Here is an 18959-nt window from a genome sequence, read left to right on the forward strand (position 1 = left end):
TGTCAGCATGTCGTTTCAAATAAATTCATCTCAAGGTCAAAGTGCACTGGGTTACTCAAATTTGAAATGTATTCTATAATTAAGACCTAATCCAAGCAAATGTACAGCCTTGGTCATTGGTCAGTACGAACTGTTATTCCCACTTTAGTGTTGTGTCAGCATCCTCAGTGAGTGTTGTGACCTGTGGCTTACTGATTACATAGCACAGCCCTCTAATAGCTAGGTGAGCTAGGTCTCTCCAACCCAGTCACAGACAGATGTAGAATAACAAAATCGGTACTACAGAAAAAGATCACACAAAGGAATTCAAATAAGTATTTTTTTTGTATAATGCCTTCATTACATAAAACATTTTTGAAATACAGTTCTGGATATTATTTTTTGTATGCATACACTCAATTTGTATTTTACACATTTGTACCCACACATTTATAACTATGAGCATTAGAGAATTTCATCTTAACAAAAAAATATATATATTATACACATTTTTCAAACATTTCAAGTAAGCTTATTGACGTTTGTAGCTAGATATATACAAATTTGTACAAACTCAGTTTGGAATATGATTAAGTTTACAACACTGCACATATTTAACTAATCATTTACAGCCATGATAAAACAGAGCAGATGGCTTTAAAATGCATCTAACAGACTCTTGGAAGGAACCAGGCCTAATTGGACATAGTAGTAAAGCCCAATTGCTGATTTTTGGTTCAGCTCAACCGACCAATTGTCTCTGGCCCCCTCAGACCGGCTGGTGTAGAGGGGGCACTTGTTCTGGGCAGTTTTGAGCTGTGACCACCCCAACCTCCAAAAATAATTTATGTAGAGGGCTTTGTCTCCCTAATCTCCATGGGTCTATTGGCCTTACCCCTATCAGTTGTCAATCACTGTCTTTCGGTCATGTCATTGGCTGATGCGCACATCAGTCAACTCGGAGGCGGGTGTCCCTGAAGGGAGCAAGCGAGCAGATGGAATCAGATCCCCTGTCACCTCCCCCAACTTGCCCCGCCCCTTAGCCGCCCAACCACCACTGTCCGTGAGGTGGAGATGGGCGACGAGTCCAGACGGGTTTTCTTGTCATCAGTGGTGACGGTCTTATACGTCGATGCGGAAGGACAGCAGCTTCTCGGAGTGCATGTTGTTGAGTGTGCGCAGGTCGGACATCTTGAGCAGCAGCTTGGTGAAGCGAGAGGCGTCGCAGGGGTTGCTCTTGCTGACCAGGGTACGCAGCACTCTGATCAGAGACTCCTGAAGCAGCTCCACGGAGTTGAGGTTCTCGATGCCTGAGCGATCTGAAAGAGGACAGAGAAGAAAGAGAGCACCGTTAGACTACTTTACACTTTAGTACAGACCATTACTATGCCATAACAGTGAGTGATTTTTGAAGATTCAATGTTCCCCATACTTTTTCTCGGCGCTGAGCAAATTTCAACATTGTGAAAATTCTGTGCAACTTCCAGCTCGCATTTACTGGGAACACTGAGGCTGTATCCGCTTTAAGTAACAGTGTCAGACAGTGGTCAAGTAGGCTACTATGGCTATTTGATCATAATGTAGGCCTACGAGAATGGCCTCCCATCAAAAACAATGGAAAAATGCATTCCATAACATTTTAACATGGAAATGGCTGTTCTATCATTCAGCCTAAAGTAGCAGCCTATGTGTGGTGTTCAATGTAGGCCAACTGAAAATGTTGTGGTGTTGTTTGATGAAACCACTTTCCAAAATATTACAGAGAATCAGACAAATGATGCTACTGCCTATAGGCTACTTAGCTTATTTAAGACTCTCTCAAAATACAACACTGCTCCTTTAAGACAAAAAAAAGTTATTTATCCAACTCCCTCTTTAAAGATGTCTAGAAATGTACATGGTTTGTGCTCTTGTAGGAAGCATTCACTCCCCCATTGCTGAATACATATCTATAACTGGGCTAATAACTCCTAAACTATCAAAGGATATGAACAAATGTACACACGTGGCTGCATGCAGCTCTTGCTCTTGCATGCAGCTCTCAAAACAAGCGCATCTACTCTTGACCGCTCATGCTGTTAACACAGTCCAGTTCAAAGTGAATGGCACAGATCCATATATGGCAATGGTCTATTTGCATATAGGCCTACTGCATTTCTGATTGGTTATGCCACACCGGTCTGTGTAGAGTATGGGCTGAGTTGTGCATGTCAATGCAATAGAATCCTACTCCGATGCGTTCTGCCTACAACAAAATCTCTTGCATAGTTAATTTTGCATACTAAGTCTTGCATAGTTTGTTTAGTTTCGGTATGTTGCATTTATAATGGCTAATATTTCTTTGATTCCATCACAATTCCCACAGTAAATGGAAACGTTGATGGTGTTAACTAAGGGGGGAAACTCTAGAAAGTTGAGTGAAGTTCAATCTCACGCTTCTCTGCCCGGGCTGTTATTTCTTCTGTGCGGCAGTCCCGTGGGAACATTGGTCATGGTGATTTACTGGCAGGACAAGTACAGTACTTGAGCTCTAACTGCTTAAATAGGTTGTTAAAGTAAATAATAAGAATTCTCATTGTTCTTACCTGCAGACACTAGCACTACAGCGGTGAAGAGACCCAGCTCCTCGGCCGTGAGCTCTAGGGAGTTGAGCTTCTCGCTGAATTCAAACATGGTGTCTAGCAGGCCTCCCATGCCCATTCCCTTCAGTGCCTCCAGGCTGTAGGTGGTACCCGAGATGAAGGTGACAGTCTGCTCCTTCACGTTGAAGAGGGAGGCAAAGCGCACCATCAAGACCTGTAACAGAAGCAAGGGAAAAGTGAGTGGGTGTTGAGTCATTGTATCTTCTCAATACAGTACAGCTGTGAGTATTTTTGGTTATCACTGTATGAAGTTTCTTTGCATATCTGTTTGCACACTTTTCACGGATGCCTACCTCAAAGGTGCCGGCCTTGAGCAGGGTGACTTGGTCGTTCTCGGAGAGTGCACTGAACCCTGGAATGTGCTTTGCGAACTCCACCACCTCACGCACAGCCGGCGTGAAGCTGAGCGAGAAGTCCTCCCAGATCTCCTGGGGGGTCTTGCTTGGTTCGGCTTGGGGGAACATGTTCATTGGACATGCCTGGAGGACCGAGGAGAACCGTAATCAGCATTTTCCTATATGCTATGACTACTTGCCACTATTATTGACAATCTTTGACATCAAGATCTTTTCTATGTTGCTGTTCTGTTCAGTGACTCACCAGCACAATGTCCTTGTGGTTTTTCCATGGGAAGTTCTGGCCCTGGGGGACGCTGCTAGTCTCAATGCTTTGGTGGCTCCCGAACAGGTTGCTGTTGTGGAACTGCTTGCCGTTGTTCTGGTGATGTCTGTCAGACATGGCCAGGAAGCCATGGTTCTGGAGGGCCACGTTGTTGTTGTGGTGGTAGATTGTGTTGATGCTGTTCTGGTGGTAGCCAGCAGGACAATAATTTGAGCCCCAGTTGTCCACCTCTCCGTTATGCAATCTCACAGAATTGCCCAGCTTGTCGTGGGCGTAAACAAAGGTCTCACGGTGCGCCCGGGCAATGGCCGTTATGGTGCAGTCCACCCCAGGGCTGGGGCATAGGGGTGGAGAGCTGGCCAACAGTGGCGGGCTTTGGTTGGATGGTGGGGGCAGAGGGGAAGCAGGGGCTTGTACTGGAGGAGAGGGGGAAGGGGCAAAAGGCAGGGCCTGGGGCTGGAGTGCCACAGTCAGACCCGGGCAGGGAGAAGAGGAAGTGGGAGAAGGGGGAGAGTTGTGAGTCAGGCTGGCCAGCTGGAACTCGTTTTGCATGTTGTTCATGCTGTTCATGGTGCTCTGCATCTCTGCCAGCATGCGCTGCTTCTCACGCTTGGGTATTCTGCCAAAGCGAACAGCTGGGGAGAGAGAAAGAGACATGTTGAGTCAACAGCCCTAACAGGGATGAGAGTGTAGTAGAACTATTAAACCTTTTTGTGGCTGCATGTGTCATGTTTTAGCATATGAAGCTGTACGTACCATCGCGGGACATGCCCACGGACAGACACTTTTTGAAGCGGCACTGCTGGCAGCGGTTGCGGTTAATCCTCATGATGGTGCAGGTCTCGTTCTTCAGGCACTTTTTGTACTGGATGTTCTGCTGGATACTGCGTCGGAAGAATCCCTTGCAGCCCTCACAGGCATGGACCCCATAGTGGAAGCCTGAGGCGACGTCTCCACACACTTTACACAGCAGCACCATCCCATTCAGTTCTGTTACAAGCATAAAGAGGACTTAAGGCTGTAGTTCCAGGAATGACAGATAGGGGTGCACAATCTGGATTCATATAAAGTATTGGGGTTCTGGTATGGGGGTCTACTCACTGGTAAGGCTTGCCACGGACTTGCTGGGGGAGCAGCGAGAAATGCTGCTGTCATTACGACCCCTAAGCCTTGGGGACCCTCCGGAGCCGGAAGAGGAGTTTCCATCATCACCATTGGAGGAGCTGGAGCTGCCACTGCTGGAGTAGGCATTGGAGAAGCCCTGGGAGCCGTTGGGGGAGGGAGGGAAGGAGGCTCCGAAGGAGTTCTCGCTGTACATAGACACTGGGCTGGTGCGGTTCGGTGAGCAGCCACTGGAGCCGATGTAGGAGATTACGCCCCCTAGCGACAAAAGAAAGAGCGAGAGGACTGCTTGTTAGAATGGATGCGTGGTTTAAAAACAGTGAGATAATTTCATTGGTCACATTTAGTGCTCTGTTCTTTGACACTCTAACCATTGGACATCAGTCAACTGCCAGTGAGGACCGATGGAAACTAAAACAGAGGAGGTAAAGAGGAAGAGGGTTCAAGAGAGGACGCCCACTCATGTTCATTGATATTGCGCCCATTCATGTTCATTGACAAAAAACGTGGGAGCGGCTGCAACTTTGTATAATTCTATACATTCCAAATGTTCCCTTAGCTACCCAGGACAATTATGGAAGGAAACCGTGGCAGTGTTATGATAACCATAGCAACAGAGTGACTGCGGAGAGTCCAAGAAGACAAGTGGCTGGGAAAAAAACACTGCTTTCCAGGAAATGTTGGCAGGAAAGGCTGGCTTTCCGTTTATTTTTCTAGTTCAGAGGTGGTCACCACTCTTTCCAAAACAGAGGCCTTGACCACAGAGTACATTTTACAGGAAGCCATAAGGGCAAGATTTTCCTGTGTGGGTTGTACCACGTGAGCAAGCATCACCTACAGAACATTCTTGACATTATGGAAGAAGCCATTGCCGCATGGAGAATGATCACGTTCTTTTTGGATCCTGCCCAATTGCACAGTCAGTGCTATTGCTGTTGTGCAGTCTCATTGGCCAGACATAGCCACCCACACGAGTGGATTTAGATTCTCTTGCGCTCTTGCTCTCTCTCTCTCTCTCTCTCTTTGTTGGAACTCTCCTGACAACTTTTACTTGCCCTACTTCCCTTTCTCTCCAACTCTCCCTTTACACTCTCCTTGAAACTCTGTTATTCTCTCTCTACAGCCCCTGCCCTCTTTTTTGCTCATACTCTGTTTCTCTTCTCCCTCTCCCGCTTTCATTATTTTTCTCCCTCCTGCTTGTTCTAATCCAGCGGTCTCAGTTTCTCCAGCTGTGAAGGCTAATTCTCACAAGTTCCGTTCAAGGATCACGTTTCACCACAGCTGGCCACCCACACACCAACTCGTGCCCGGTCGCCGGGGGGTGCCATGCACATGGCTACCAGGAATGGCTAATCGCTTTTTAAATGCCAAATGGTGTGCCCCACCCTTTTCCACACACAGCGTCCCTGCCGAAACCTGAACCTACAAAGCATGTGCCCAAGACTTTCTGCACTTCCTGTTGACTCCAATTAACCTGTGCTCTAATACCAGATCAACTGTATTGTGTTGTTAGGGGATAATGTGTTGTTGTTAGGAGATTATGTGTTTTTGTGAGGAGATAATGTGTTGTTTTAAGGAGTCATTAGCAGGACATTTTATTGTGTTGTTGAGGCTTTAATTGATGATGCCCTTAAACCATCTTTGTGATTTAATTTCCCTGCATTGATGGCAAGCCGCCCACCTACTCTATGTTTGGGTGTGGCCTATTGAAGGATGGGATCATTGTTTTGTGCTTAACAAAACCAAACTCTATACTTCTGTTTTGCAAGCCTGACATTTAAAACTGGATGAATTCCAATATCCTGATTGAACAAACAGTGAGAGAATGTTTGTCTGTTCTGTTCCTTTTGAGACATTCCAATCTCAGAATCCAGCCAGCCAGGCAGCCCTGGAGGAGAAACATAATTCACTGTGGAATGGAACATAAGGTCTTATAGGGTCACTGGGTCAGGTGTCACCACAACACGTGCACTTCCTTGTCCTGCCTGGTGCTATAGTATTAATGCTCCTCCCTCTCTCTCCACTGCATGTTTTCACTCCCTTTGCTCTGTCTTCCACCTCCTGACTTTCTATCCCCAAATAATGTATTACCCACAATAACCAATCAGTGAGTGGAAGATAAGATTGCTTTTCTATCAAAATCAATAACTTGCCATGTTAAACCAACACTTGTAAAGTCAACGTGAAATGAAGAAAACACATCAATAGATATAGCTCTGAATATTGAACTAGTCTTAGTGAGTAAACGTACATTCAGAGTGAGGTATTTGAAAGAAATTTAATAGTTCATCGAAAGCTATGCATGGGATAGCCATGGAATGAAAACGGGTTGGACTGCAGACTTGCGTTGCTTGAGGAGCAGCACTAGTGTAGGCTGGCTGGAATACATTCTAGTCACGCCCTTACTCAACGTGCGCTCCTCCAACAGCAGGTTATTCAACGAGGCTGGCAAACTGGCTGGCTGTGCAATACACCCCCCATGGAACACGCCAACTGTTTCTAGGACAGCCTCACGTTCCCTCCCGCCTGGCGCTATCCATGGTACCTGATAGACAGTCAATTCCCACAATATACTCCTTAGATAATCTAATGTAATTTACAACATACTTGCTGAATATAGCTGAAAAGCTTGGCATCTATCTATGTTTTCACTTTGCTATGTTGTAGCTGTACAATATAATTGTATGTATTGAAAATGTATTTTCTCTGAACCTATATTCAAATGAATGAACCTATAAATGCTTTATTAGACCTACTATCGCATTGCCCTAATAATAATATAATAAAGGTAAGCTCATTATTTTGGACATCTTAGATATCGAGAGGGAATGTCCCAATCACCCTGCAAGTATTTGGTTATGCCTGTGTAATTATGTCAGCAACAATAAGTTGTGATATGATGCCTTACATAAATGTTCGTGTCCCACGTTTCAATCTAACACGTGACTGAATGATGTCCTGATCGAATCGCAATAATTACACCCGCCAGCTATCCAATAGCAGTGCACACATGGCATCCAAGACCGCTTCACCCATGGGACTCCGACGAGAAATTATGCAATGAGCTTGCTCTCTATACGGATGGAGATTGGTGGAGAACGGTGAATGAAAACAAAACGCACATGGCTAGCTTGGCGGGCCATGTGAATTGGGAAAAAACAGGCGCGGATGTCTGCATCAAAGGGATGTCCGTCCACCTTACATGACCTACTTCCCCCCGAACTATTTTAGAGCACTGTGTCTCAAACCATGATGTTCTACCTACCACACGTACACCATCAAACAATGTATAGTACTTTAAATATTTATTTAATGAAATGTACAGATAACTTATAGGCTATTACAAACTCCACGATACAACATTTCTTAATTTTGCTTTTACTGTGGACAGTAATTCGACCTTGACAATGACAATTATGAAGAACGGTTGGGGTAAAATATATAGGCTACAGTAATGATAACACACAATCATCAGAGAATTAAAAATAAACACTATGAGGAATAGGCCTACTTCAAGCCTCATCAGCCATGGACTGAGGTTTGGCATGAGGAGAACTGTACAGAGACCCATTGAACTTTCCCCCATCTAGTGTTGCATCACAAGGATGATTCCATCAGCCACGTAAGTTCCATATACACAAGTGTCTCTACTTAATCGACAGGTGTACATCAATACAATTCAACTCATCATTGATTTAAGTATTACGGACTGATAAACAACTAAATGTAAAGAGCTTCAACAGACTGCCAACAAGCCAGGTAGCCAAAACAATATGCGTAAAACACATAACCCCATTACACACGCACAACATGATAATCCTGAATATCTACCTGTATTGTTGTTATTTGTGTCCATTGCTGTTGTTGCCATCCTGAGCTCCAAAACATTCATATAGATATCGGTGAAAATAGAAAACAGTTTAGGAAAGGATAAATTCCCTTCTGGCTATGTTCTTGGCAAAAAGAAGGTCCTCTTCTCTGTTATAACGATGTCATTATGTTCCTCTTTATAATAAAAGCTCTATTTGAGTTCGAATACTCATTACAATACTTAAGAACCAAGGTTAATAAACTACCAAAGGATGCAGCTGCTATCGAGCAAGTTCCCGCGTAATGTGAAACACTTCTCTGTAAGCACTGCCAGCGAAAACAATTACGAAAAGCGTCTATGCTGTCACTGGCTTTATCCGTGTAGGTCTGACCGCAGTTCCCAAGCCGGTCTGATTTTTCTCAGTTTCCCTCGTCCTTAGGAAAGGAACGAGGACGCACTGCATGCCTGCTCTCACGGGGCTGAAAACGGGACCATGTGACCCCCGGGGAGTGCCTCGTGTCCCAGTGACACACTTTTTCTCCGAACACATCAGCTTTTCTTTTAAACCCCCTGCGCACATGGAGATGGTAACTCCTACTAAAATGGCTACGAAAAATGTGGGGAAATAATATTTTAACGCTACCATTTTTAACTAAAGGGGATAGGACAGACATATGCACAATATTTAATATAACCAAATGCGCAAAGCCATGGCACAAGTTCCATCGATCATTCAAATAGCGTCTAATTTGGATCTAATTGGACGTGTCATTATATACTGGCTCACAAAGGGCGCCCCTTTTCATGTCTGGTGGGAATGTGGACGTGACCACAGACATTCACTTGATACAACGAAAAGAATAATGCAACCTTTTGTGAAGCGAGGAACATTGCATTTCAAACATCGTAATATGATCAATAACAACGATTAGCTTTTATTCAGCTTTTCTGTCAGCATTGCACGCGATGGGAATGGGGTGATGGTGGTATAGAATACAAAAATAAAACTGTCCAAGAATAATTGCAGACAGCATCATAACACCTTACTTATTACCATTTTATAACCCGTGTTTTTGTAATAGGAAAACTCTGCAGGATCAAAAGGAACATGATATGCCTGCATATAATGCGCACCATTTCTACCAGACTGTTTACAGCGCCCCACTCTATTCTACTCTGTGTACATTGTCCTCATGCCCCCACATTGTGCTGCTGTGGGTACATGTAAAGATCACCTAGCCCAATTCTGCGACTTCCCCTGAAGATCTAATTTATTTCCCATTATACGCAGCTACAGTAGCACATTTGGTTCATTGGAAGTTGTGAGAACGTATGTTTGTGGTTTCCAATTGGTTCTGTGAACGAACCCATACGTTTCCTGCCTGGTAAAATTGAATGTTCAGGACATATTCTGTGAACTTATTTTTAGGTTGCAGGGAGGTTCTGAGAACGTTTTGCTCTGGTTTCTTGAAAGTTTGTCTGGGAGGTTTTATTAACATCTGAGAATGGAAATGATTGGTTATTTAGAGTTTTTTAAATAACTTCCTTAAAACTCTTTAGAACCCATAGCAGCCGTCAACTGCCTTTCTTTAAATTACTAAAACGGATGCGAATGCCCTTGTTTTTCTAACAATAATACACTATATATACAAAAGTATGCGAACACCCCTTCAAATTGGTAGTTTCGGCTATTTCAGCCGCACCTTTTGCTGACAGGTGTATAAAATCGAGCACACAGCCATGCAATCTTCATAGACAAACATTGGCAGTAGAATGCCCTTACTGAAGAGCTCAGTGACTCATAGGATGCCACCTTTCCAACAAGTCAATTTGTATAATTTCTGCACTGCTAGAGCTGCCCCGGTCAACCGTAAGTGCTGTTATTGTGAAGTGGAAACGTCTAGGAGCAACAACGGCTCAGCCAAAAAATGGTAGGCCCCACAAGCTCACAGAATGGAACCGCCGAGTGCTGAAGCACGTAGCACGTAAAAATCGCCTGTCCTCGGGTGCAACACTCATTACCGAGTTGCAAGCTGCTTCTGGAAGCAACATTAGCACAGTGACTTTTTTTTAAATCAGGCACTTCATGAAATGGGTTTCCATGACTGAGCACCCGCGCACACAAGCCTAAGATCCCCATGCGTAATGCCAAGCCTCGGCTGGTGTGGTGTAAAGCTCGCCACCATTGGACTCCGGAGCAGTGGAAACTCGTTCTCTGGCCATCACACTTCACCATCTGGAAGTCTGATGGACGAATCTGAGTTTGGCGGATGCCAGGAGAACGCTACTTGCCCGAATGCATAGTGCCAACTGTAAGGTTTGGTGGAGGAGGAATAATGGTCTGGGGCTGTTTTTCATGGTTCAGGCTAGGCCCCTTCGTTCCAGTGGACATTTTAACTCTACAACATACAATGACTTTCTAGACTATTCTGTGCTTCCAACTTTGTGGCAACAATTTGGGGAAAGCCCTGTCCTGTTATGGCATTCCAATTTCTTATTTATTTAACTAGGGAAGTCAGTTAAGAACACATTTTTATTTATAATGATGGCCTACCCCGATCAAACCCCAACCAAGATGATGCTGGGCCAATTGTGCACCGCCCTATGGGACTCCCAAACACGGCCGGTTGTGATACAGCCTGAAATCAAACCAGGGTCCGTAGTAACGCCTCTAGCATTGAGATGCAGTGCCTTAGACCGCTGCGCCAATCAGGAGCCCCCTACACTGCGCCAATACCGTGCACTAAGTGAGGTCCATATAGAAATGGTTTGCCGAGATTGGTGTGGAAGAACTTAATTGGCCTGTACAAAGCCCTGACCTCAACCCCATTGGACACCTTTGGGTTGAATTGGAACACAGACTGCGAGCCAGGCCTAATCGCTCAACATCAGCCCCCAACCTCACTAACGCTCTTGTGGCTGAATGGAAGCAAGTCCCCGAAGCAATGTTCCAACATCTAGGCTGAAATCAAGGATAGAGTCATTTGTTTTTATCTGTTGGGCTTAGGTTATATGTTTGCTAGGTGCAGATAAAGTTACCTTTTCCACATTTTGTTGCATTACGGACTTTTTCTAAAATTGATTAAATAGTGTTTTCCTTCATCAATCTCCACACAATACCCCATGTTCCTCTAGGTCAGTGAAAGTGAGGTAAGTGATGTGGAGAGTCAGGGCTCAGCAGCAAAAGGCAGGGAGGAATAGGAGTTAGAGATGATTGGAGGGATAGAGATGTGGAGCAAGGAGGGAGAGTAGAGTGGAGGGAGAGGAGAGGAGGAGGGAGAGGACGAAGTAGAGGGAGAGTACAAAGCAGAGGGAGAGGAGGAGGGAGGGGAAGAGGGAGAGCACACCTGAGAGTGGAGCCTACGTTTCCATGCATTGTGTCAACCCCAAGTCCCACCATTCACATGTGTACCACACAGTTGTTTTTAAAAGTAGTAGGAATTTATATATTTTCCAGAGCTTGTAATGGATTACAACAAGAAAATGGGCGGGGTTGACCATCTTGACTGAGGACTTATTGCAATGTTGGACACACAGGCAGAAAATGGTGTAAGTATGTGCTTTGGGGGATGCTCAACATTGCCATCATAATTATGTGGGGGACCCTGCAAAGGCCCCTTCCCAGAAACCGCAGGTGCTGGTCCCTAAAGGCATTCAAAAAGCAGCTTGTGCATTCACTTTGTGATATGGCTGCAGTGGCAGCAGGAGGGGAGCCAAGAGTGCAGTGTGGACCGAGTTGTAACTCATTTGAAAGCAGGGGAAGTCTGAAGGGCGCAAGAGAGGGTGTGCATCTGGAGTGGATGCAGGGCAAAGAGTGAGAGATATGTAGAAACCTCCTTTGGGTGCTCTACATGTTCTGTGCCATTTTGCAGGATGGGGCCGTGCTTCCAGAAGTTCCATGATATGTTGTAGGCTAAATGCAAACATTAAAGTGACAGTGTAAAAATTGAATTTGTCCTACAAATATTTGATTGTCTCTGAAAAGTTATGTTTTGTATATTCTCTCTTTATCTCTATCTAATACTTGTTGCATTCACTGAATTGTTGTCGAAGTAGGCTACTATTTCTACATTTTGTGTCAAGCCTGGTCTGTACTAAATCTTATTGAGACAGGTTACCTACATTTTGAAATAGTTCCTGAATGGTTGTTTGAATTTTTACATTGTTGCAGAAGTAATAATCCTTGTCAATCAAATAGCCTACTTTGTGTGGGTTTTGAAATACTTTCTGAATTTTGTCCTCTGGTCACATTTTGGATATTTTTGTATTTATATGTAAATAATATTTAAGTATATACTGAAAAAAAATATAAACACAGCATGCAACAATTTCAAAGATTTGACTTAGTTACAGTTCATAGAAGGAAATCAGTCAACTGAAATAAATAAATCAGGACCTAATCTATGGATTTAACATGACTGGGCAGGGGCGCACTGGGGAGCCAGGTCCAGCCAATCGGAATGCGTTTTTCCCCACAAAAGGGCTTGATTATAGACAGAAATACTAATCAGTACCCCCTCCTCAGACAATCCCACAGGTAAAGAAGCAGGGTGTAGAGGTCCTGGACTGACGTGGTTACTATATATCCTGTCGGGCTGTATCACCACCTGGTACGGCAACCTCTCCACCCACAACCGTAAGGCTCTCCAGAGGGTAGTGAGGTCTGCACAACGCATCACCGGGGGCAAACTACCTGCCCTCCAGGACACCTACACCACCCGATGTCACAGGAAGGCCATAAAGATCATCAAGGACAACAACCACCCGAGCCACTGCCTGTTCCCCCCACTATCATCCAGAAGGCGAGGTCAGTACAGGTGCATCAAAGCAGGGACCGAGAGACTGAAAAACAGCTTCTATCTCAAGGCTATCAGACTGTTAAACAGCCACCACTAACATTGAGTGGCTGCTGCCATACATGTAAAACATGTATCACTAGCCACTTTAAACAATGCCACTTAATATAATGTTTACATACCCTACATTACTCATCTCATATGTATATACTGTACTCGATACCATCTACCGCATCTTGCCTATGCTGTTCTGTACCATCACTCATTCATATATCTTTATGTACATATTCTTCATCCCTTTACACTTGTGTGTATAAGGTAGCTGTTGTGAAATTGTTAGGTTAGATTACTCGTTGGTTATTACTGCATTGTCGGAACTAGAAGCACAAGCATTTTGCTACACTCGCATTAACATCTGCTAGCCATGTGTATGTCACAAATAAAATTTGATTTGATTTGATTTACATGTGATCTGCGGTTGTGAGGCAGGTTGGATGTACTGCCAAATTCTCTAAAATGACTCTGGAGGTGGCTTATGGTAGAGACATTAACATCAAATTATCTGGCAACAGCTCTGGTGGACATTCCTGCATGCCAATAGCACGCTCCCTCAAAATTTGAGACATCTGTGGCATTGTGTTGCCTGACAAAACCGCATTTATTGTCCCCAGCACAAGGAGCACCGGTGTAATGATCATGCAGTTTAATCAGCTTCTTGATATGCCACACCTGTCAGGTGGATGGATTATCTTGGCAAAGGAGAAATGCTCACTAACTGGAATGCAAACAATTTTGAGAGAAATAAGCTTCATGTGCATATGGAAAATTTATTGGATCTTTTATTTCAGCTCATGAAACATGAGACCAACACTTTACATGTTGCGTTTATATTTTTGTTCAGTATAATATACTTGCTACATTTTTGAGTGAGTAATTAGGTCAAATGTATTATAATTTGAATACTCTAGTTCTTTGTTGTGTTGAGTGTTAATTGTTTTTTTGATAGTGTCTTTAAACAATGGAAGACAAAATGAGTGTTATTCCTATCGACATGAATGTGGTGTTATATTAAGGAAGAGGTTGTGCTCTTTAAAAGTAAGTTAAGTTGTAGTTGTCATTTGTTCTTTGTTTTTGAGCTATCTGTTTGTTTGACATGTGTGAGAAATGTTGATTTATCTTGAAAGTTCTCAGTAATCTACAGCAGCGTTCTAGAATTATATTGGGGTTTAAAGGGTTAAATGTTTCATGCAATATTTCATTAAGCTATTTATAACACATCTATAGCTTGTTTTGGATCAAAAAATGTTATACTCCAAGCACAGATAGGACACATGGAAATATATTTGACTTTAAATAGAACCATAAGGATACCTGTAGAAAACGTTATGCTGAAGCACTGAAATTTCCACAGAAGAATGTTGTTTCTTAATGTTGTCTGAACTATTTGAGAGCATTTCCAATGTCAAGCCATGCTCTGCTAATGTTATGAAATTCAAATAATAAAAAAATCAGGTTCCTTAAATGGGCTGAGAATGTGCTAAAGCTAAGTAACTGTCTTGCACCATTCCCCAAAAGTTGTGGGAAGGTAGTATGCAAAATAACCATAGGACAACCAGCTCTCACCAAGCTAAAAAAAAAACACATGGTTCTCAGAACGTTATGTACTAGCTGGGGACTGTTCTGGAATCTTTATCAAGGGCACTGCTCAGGCTGTTGTCACCTGCAGTTAGGCTACCTTCACGCATCTAGTAAATGCACTCCCCGTGATAAAAGTATTTAAAACCCAAAAGGAGGAGGCCTAGGCTACCCGCTGTGCTGCTGCTGCATATAGCGCAGGAGAGAAAATAAGCCGAAAGCGGTTATTCATGTTCAGTAGACTATCATTAATTTTCAAAGCTAGAATCCTTAATTGAAACAACAACAATGTGTTTTGGTAGAAAGCTTAGCCGTGGGCCTGAACAAATGTAACCACTCTCAAATTCATAGACAGAGCTATGGATGCAAGGACATACCAAAATCAAGCCTATAGATTTAACCATGTGATGTTTATTTAACCTGTATTTAACCATGTTTTGTTGACATTTAAAACAAGCTTGTATTTTGGGTACGATAGTTGAACTAAGCTCATGATGCATTTATAAGTTAAATTCTTCAAGAAATAATGGGTATATATAATTCATTTATAAGTCCAAAAATGTATGTAGCAACTATATAAGGATTCCAGCTTTAACTTCGCTGTACACGTGTCCGAGAGAAATGTGATTTGAAATAGGCATTACCAAGCAAGGGGAGGAATAACTTGATTATGTGTGCGTGCAAACCTGTCGAGCTCACTTCTAACTGTAAATTGTTAAGGCGTAGGCGTACTTACAAAGCAGTCACTCATTGTCAAATGTAAATGTTAGTTCATTTTGCATCTGTGGAGGCATGAGACATAGCCTTAACATCCATATAACCAAGTGAGTCATTCGACTTCATGTATCATATTAGTGATTATTGTGGAAGTTCATTAAAGCTTGTAGTGTCATACCCAAGAAAACCCGAGGCTGTAATTGCTGCCAAAGGTGCTTCAACAAAGTACTGAGTAAAGGTTCTGAATACCTATGTAAATTTGATATTTCAGTTGATTTTTTATACATTTTCAATAACGTCTAATAGCCTGTTTTTACTTTGTCATTATGAGGTATTGTGTGTAGATAGATGAGGGGATTTTTTAAAAGAAGTCTGTAACGTAACAAAATGTGGAAAATGTCAAGGGGTCTGAATACTTTCCGAATACACTGTATAGGGACTTGGCCCCTCCCAGGACCACACAATTACCCAATACACTAGTTCTACAATGTAAAATGCATATTCCACATCCATTGTTACATTATAATTATGATTACTAATGATATTTCATCACCATTCATGCATGGAACAATGATTTTATCTAATTCAACGTACTGACTCCAAAGCATGGCGTGCAGCCCACGTAGCCTATTTCTATGCCCACATACTCCTATTACGCACAACCAGAATGACAGAAGTAGGACACAGACACACGGAATTCTGGCATAGCCCATGAAATATGAACAAAGGAAACCATACATTGAATTGAAATAAACTGAACTTCTACCTCGTGGGTCTTGCTAATGTTCACGTGCACAATAAACATCGCGCCCACTCAGAGGGTAAGTAACGGTAGGCTAAATGAACATGTATGGAATCAAACATGAAACGTGTTGAAATAAAAGTTACCGGGATGGAATGATGAAACGCTAACAATTATTGTAGGATTAGATGGAATATAGATTTACCACATATGCATTTATTTTACTTGTGAAAGCAACCACAAACTTTTAAACAAGCAAAACGCTCTCTGGTGAGTTATTATGGCAATCCTCTCTCCCTACAATTTGACGTTTGTGCTGCAACGGATCCTATGGCTTTACAAATCAGCAATCTGCTCGCAAACTCACCTGTCCTGTGTTGATGGACAAGGATGATGCTGCGTGGAGAGTAATCCATGGAGACTTTGTGCAACAACATGAGTGACAAAATGTTACAAAACCTGGCAAAATAATTTCAAGCCATCAGTTTGAAGTCAATGTCGATTCCCGAATCTTGAGTCTCCAAGTCTCAAGTTATTTTATTTTCTATCAAGTCCACTCTCAAATCATCAAATTTGTGACTTGAGTCCATGTCATGTAACTCGAGTCCACAACTCTGTAAATTAGGGTAGGCCTAAATAATTGGCCTTAAATTAATTATTTTCTATAGATTGATGATGATCCCTTTGGAGACTGTATATCAGACACACGATTAAGCCCTACATAAGTCTTGACAGTGCATTATGATTCATTATACAACAGAGTGGGTCTAATCCTGAATGCTGATTTGTTAAAACCGCATTCCAGCCGGTGTCTATTCCACAAATTACCACCGGCTAAATCTATGAAGTTAAAATGTTTATTTACTCTGTTCCATCTGACTGCACAATCCACTGTCTCATCAGCCCAGCCAGGCATTTTATAAACTTGATCTCCACTATAAAAAGCATCAAGACATTAGCTCACATTACTTTTAGACTAACATTTAGTTTTCAACAGCAGATATTTATCTTTCTGACATTTGCAACATTGTTTCAATGTTCAAATTCGACCTCCAGCTGTCCCATAGTAATGAACGAGTTGGGAAGAGACAGAGAGGCAGGCAGCTTTTCTCAGCCAGTCTAAATCATGAATCAGGTGGCACAATTTTTATGGATATATACAAAGAAATGTCAATTGAAAAATTGTAAAACGAAACGAATCGCAGCTACTGTAGTTTTTCCAGCTTCAGTTTGAAGTGATTGTGTTAGCTGTGTTGTTGGCTAGCTCCTCTGAACGACAGTGTCCTGATGAGTGACCACATTTTCTATGCCAGGCGAAATCGCGATTCATTAGCTAATTGCTATGGACCTATCCAAATAAGTGTCACTAGAAAACAGCTTAAACAAATGCAAATGCGGCTACTTTGCTGTTATTCTTGCTGCACTTTGTGACGTGACTGTAAGTTAGCCATATCTGGCTAGCTAGCAAGCAAGGGATAAGAATGTTGCCAGCAAGTATGGCAATTGGAACATTTAGAACGAACGACTGGGTCGTGTCCATAGACACAAATCAAAAAGACTGAACGACTCGTGACCAGCCGGTTTGCTTAGTAACCCCAGATTTGTGTCAAGATTATATATTGTGGAAGGATGAAATAGTATGAATAAATTCATAAAAATAATCATCATTTGAATATGTTGGTAACCCGTTGTATAATTTGATAATGCCCTCGAAGCAGAAATATATCCTCCAAACACCGGTTTCTCGGGCATTATCACTTAAATAAATGTATAACATTTGAGTGTAACAACTGGAAATCAAATACAAAAGGTTTGCTTAAAAAACACAATCCACCATAAATACCCCAAACCAACATTAGTTATGTATTGACTAAATTGATTAACATAAGAGAACACACATTATCAAAAATAGACCTAAACAGGAATGTTGGTCATGTCTTTTACGTGTGCATAATGAGCACATGTGTGACCATAAATAAGCACAGGGAGATAGGTGGCCTATATTCGTAATGCTATGTGTCTCTTTAATTGTGACCTCCTTATCATCTAAGCCATCTCTTACTACCTGTCACTGTCTGCCTATTTGGGCAGGGGTGACCTTGGCCTGGAGAGCCAATGTCACCATCAGCTAGTTTCCCAGACAGCATGACCTGAAAAGCCTATCTCATCTATTGGGGTTGGAAAGTTTGGTGTTCAGTAAAGGTCTGTACTACAGCCAGCAGCTCCATAAGATCTGTCCCAGAGATAAGATGAAGAAACCCAGTGCATGTTGCCAAACTCCATATTTGGGGATGATCCGGAGATGCACGTTTTGTGCTCCAAGTTCTATTGCTATAAGTGAAATAATTTTAAGAATCATAAGCTACTAATAGGTTATTATTCCCTTTATAAGGCACACAAGTATCACACGGATTGGTTTATAGGTTTTAACTGGCTACTTGTTCTATTTGTTCAGCATACTGCTGTTTTCAACTCTCTAAAGACAGCAGGAGGGGTAGAGATACTCTGAATGATCGCCTATGAAAAGCCAACTGACATTTACTCCTGAGGAGTAAATCACCGCTGTGATTATTATTATTTGACCCTGCTGGTCATCTATGAACATTTGAACATCTTGGCCATGTTCTGTTATAATCTCCACCCGGCACAGCCAGAAGAGGACTGGCTACCCCTCATAGCCTGGTTCCTCTCTAGGTTTTGTCCTAGGTTCTGGCCTTTCTAGGGAGTTTTTCCTAGCCACCGTGCTTCTACACCTGAATTGCTTGCCGTTTGGGTTTTTAGGCTGGGTTTCTATACAGCACTTTGTGACATCAGCTGATGTAAGAAGGGCTTTATAAATCAATTTGATTGATGTTGCCATATCTGTTTTGAGTCTAGGGCAGAGCATCACCTCA

The 18959-nt window shown here is 42.7% G+C and overlaps 1 protein-coding gene across 1 annotated transcript; it reads right to left on the bottom strand.

Moving 5' to 3' along the window:
* Positions 1–351: 351 nt before the first annotated feature.
* LOC110538102 (nuclear receptor subfamily 1 group D member 1) lies at positions 352–8921 on the bottom strand. The gene is made up of 7 exons (XM_021624694.3): positions 8196–8921; positions 4344–4622; positions 3999–4232; positions 3222–3877; positions 2915–3100; positions 2565–2775; positions 352–1298 (listed from the first exon to the last, which is right to left on the bottom strand). Exons 1-7 carry the CDS (start codon positions 8254–8256, stop codon positions 1102–1104), a joined length of 1824 nt encoding a protein of 607 aa, XP_021480369.3. The 5' UTR covers positions 8257–8921; the 3' UTR covers positions 352–1101.
* Positions 8922–18959: the final 10038 nt, after the last annotated feature.

The sequence above is a fragment of the Oncorhynchus mykiss genome, chromosome 12 (assembly GCF_057628025.1).
Source record: "Oncorhynchus mykiss isolate SJ-2025 chromosome 12, ASM5762802v1, whole genome shotgun sequence".
NCBI lineage: Eukaryota > Metazoa > Chordata > Actinopteri > Salmoniformes > Salmonidae > Oncorhynchus > Oncorhynchus mykiss.

Excerpts from the sequence above, each read along its gene's own strand:
- LOC110538102 (XM_021624694.3), bottom strand. The coding sequence starts at position 8,256 with ATGAATGTTTTGGAGCTCAGGATGGCAACAACAGCAATGGACACAAAT. Across the intron at positions 2,776-2,914 it reads TCAAGGCCGGCACCTTTGAG|GTCTTGATGGTGCGCTTTGC; the intron begins GTAGGCATCCGT and ends CTTCTGTTACAG. Across the intron at positions 1,299-2,564 it reads TGTAGTGCTAGTGTCTGCAG|ATCGCTCAGGCATCGAGAAC; the intron begins GTAAGAACAATG and ends GTCCTCTTTCAG.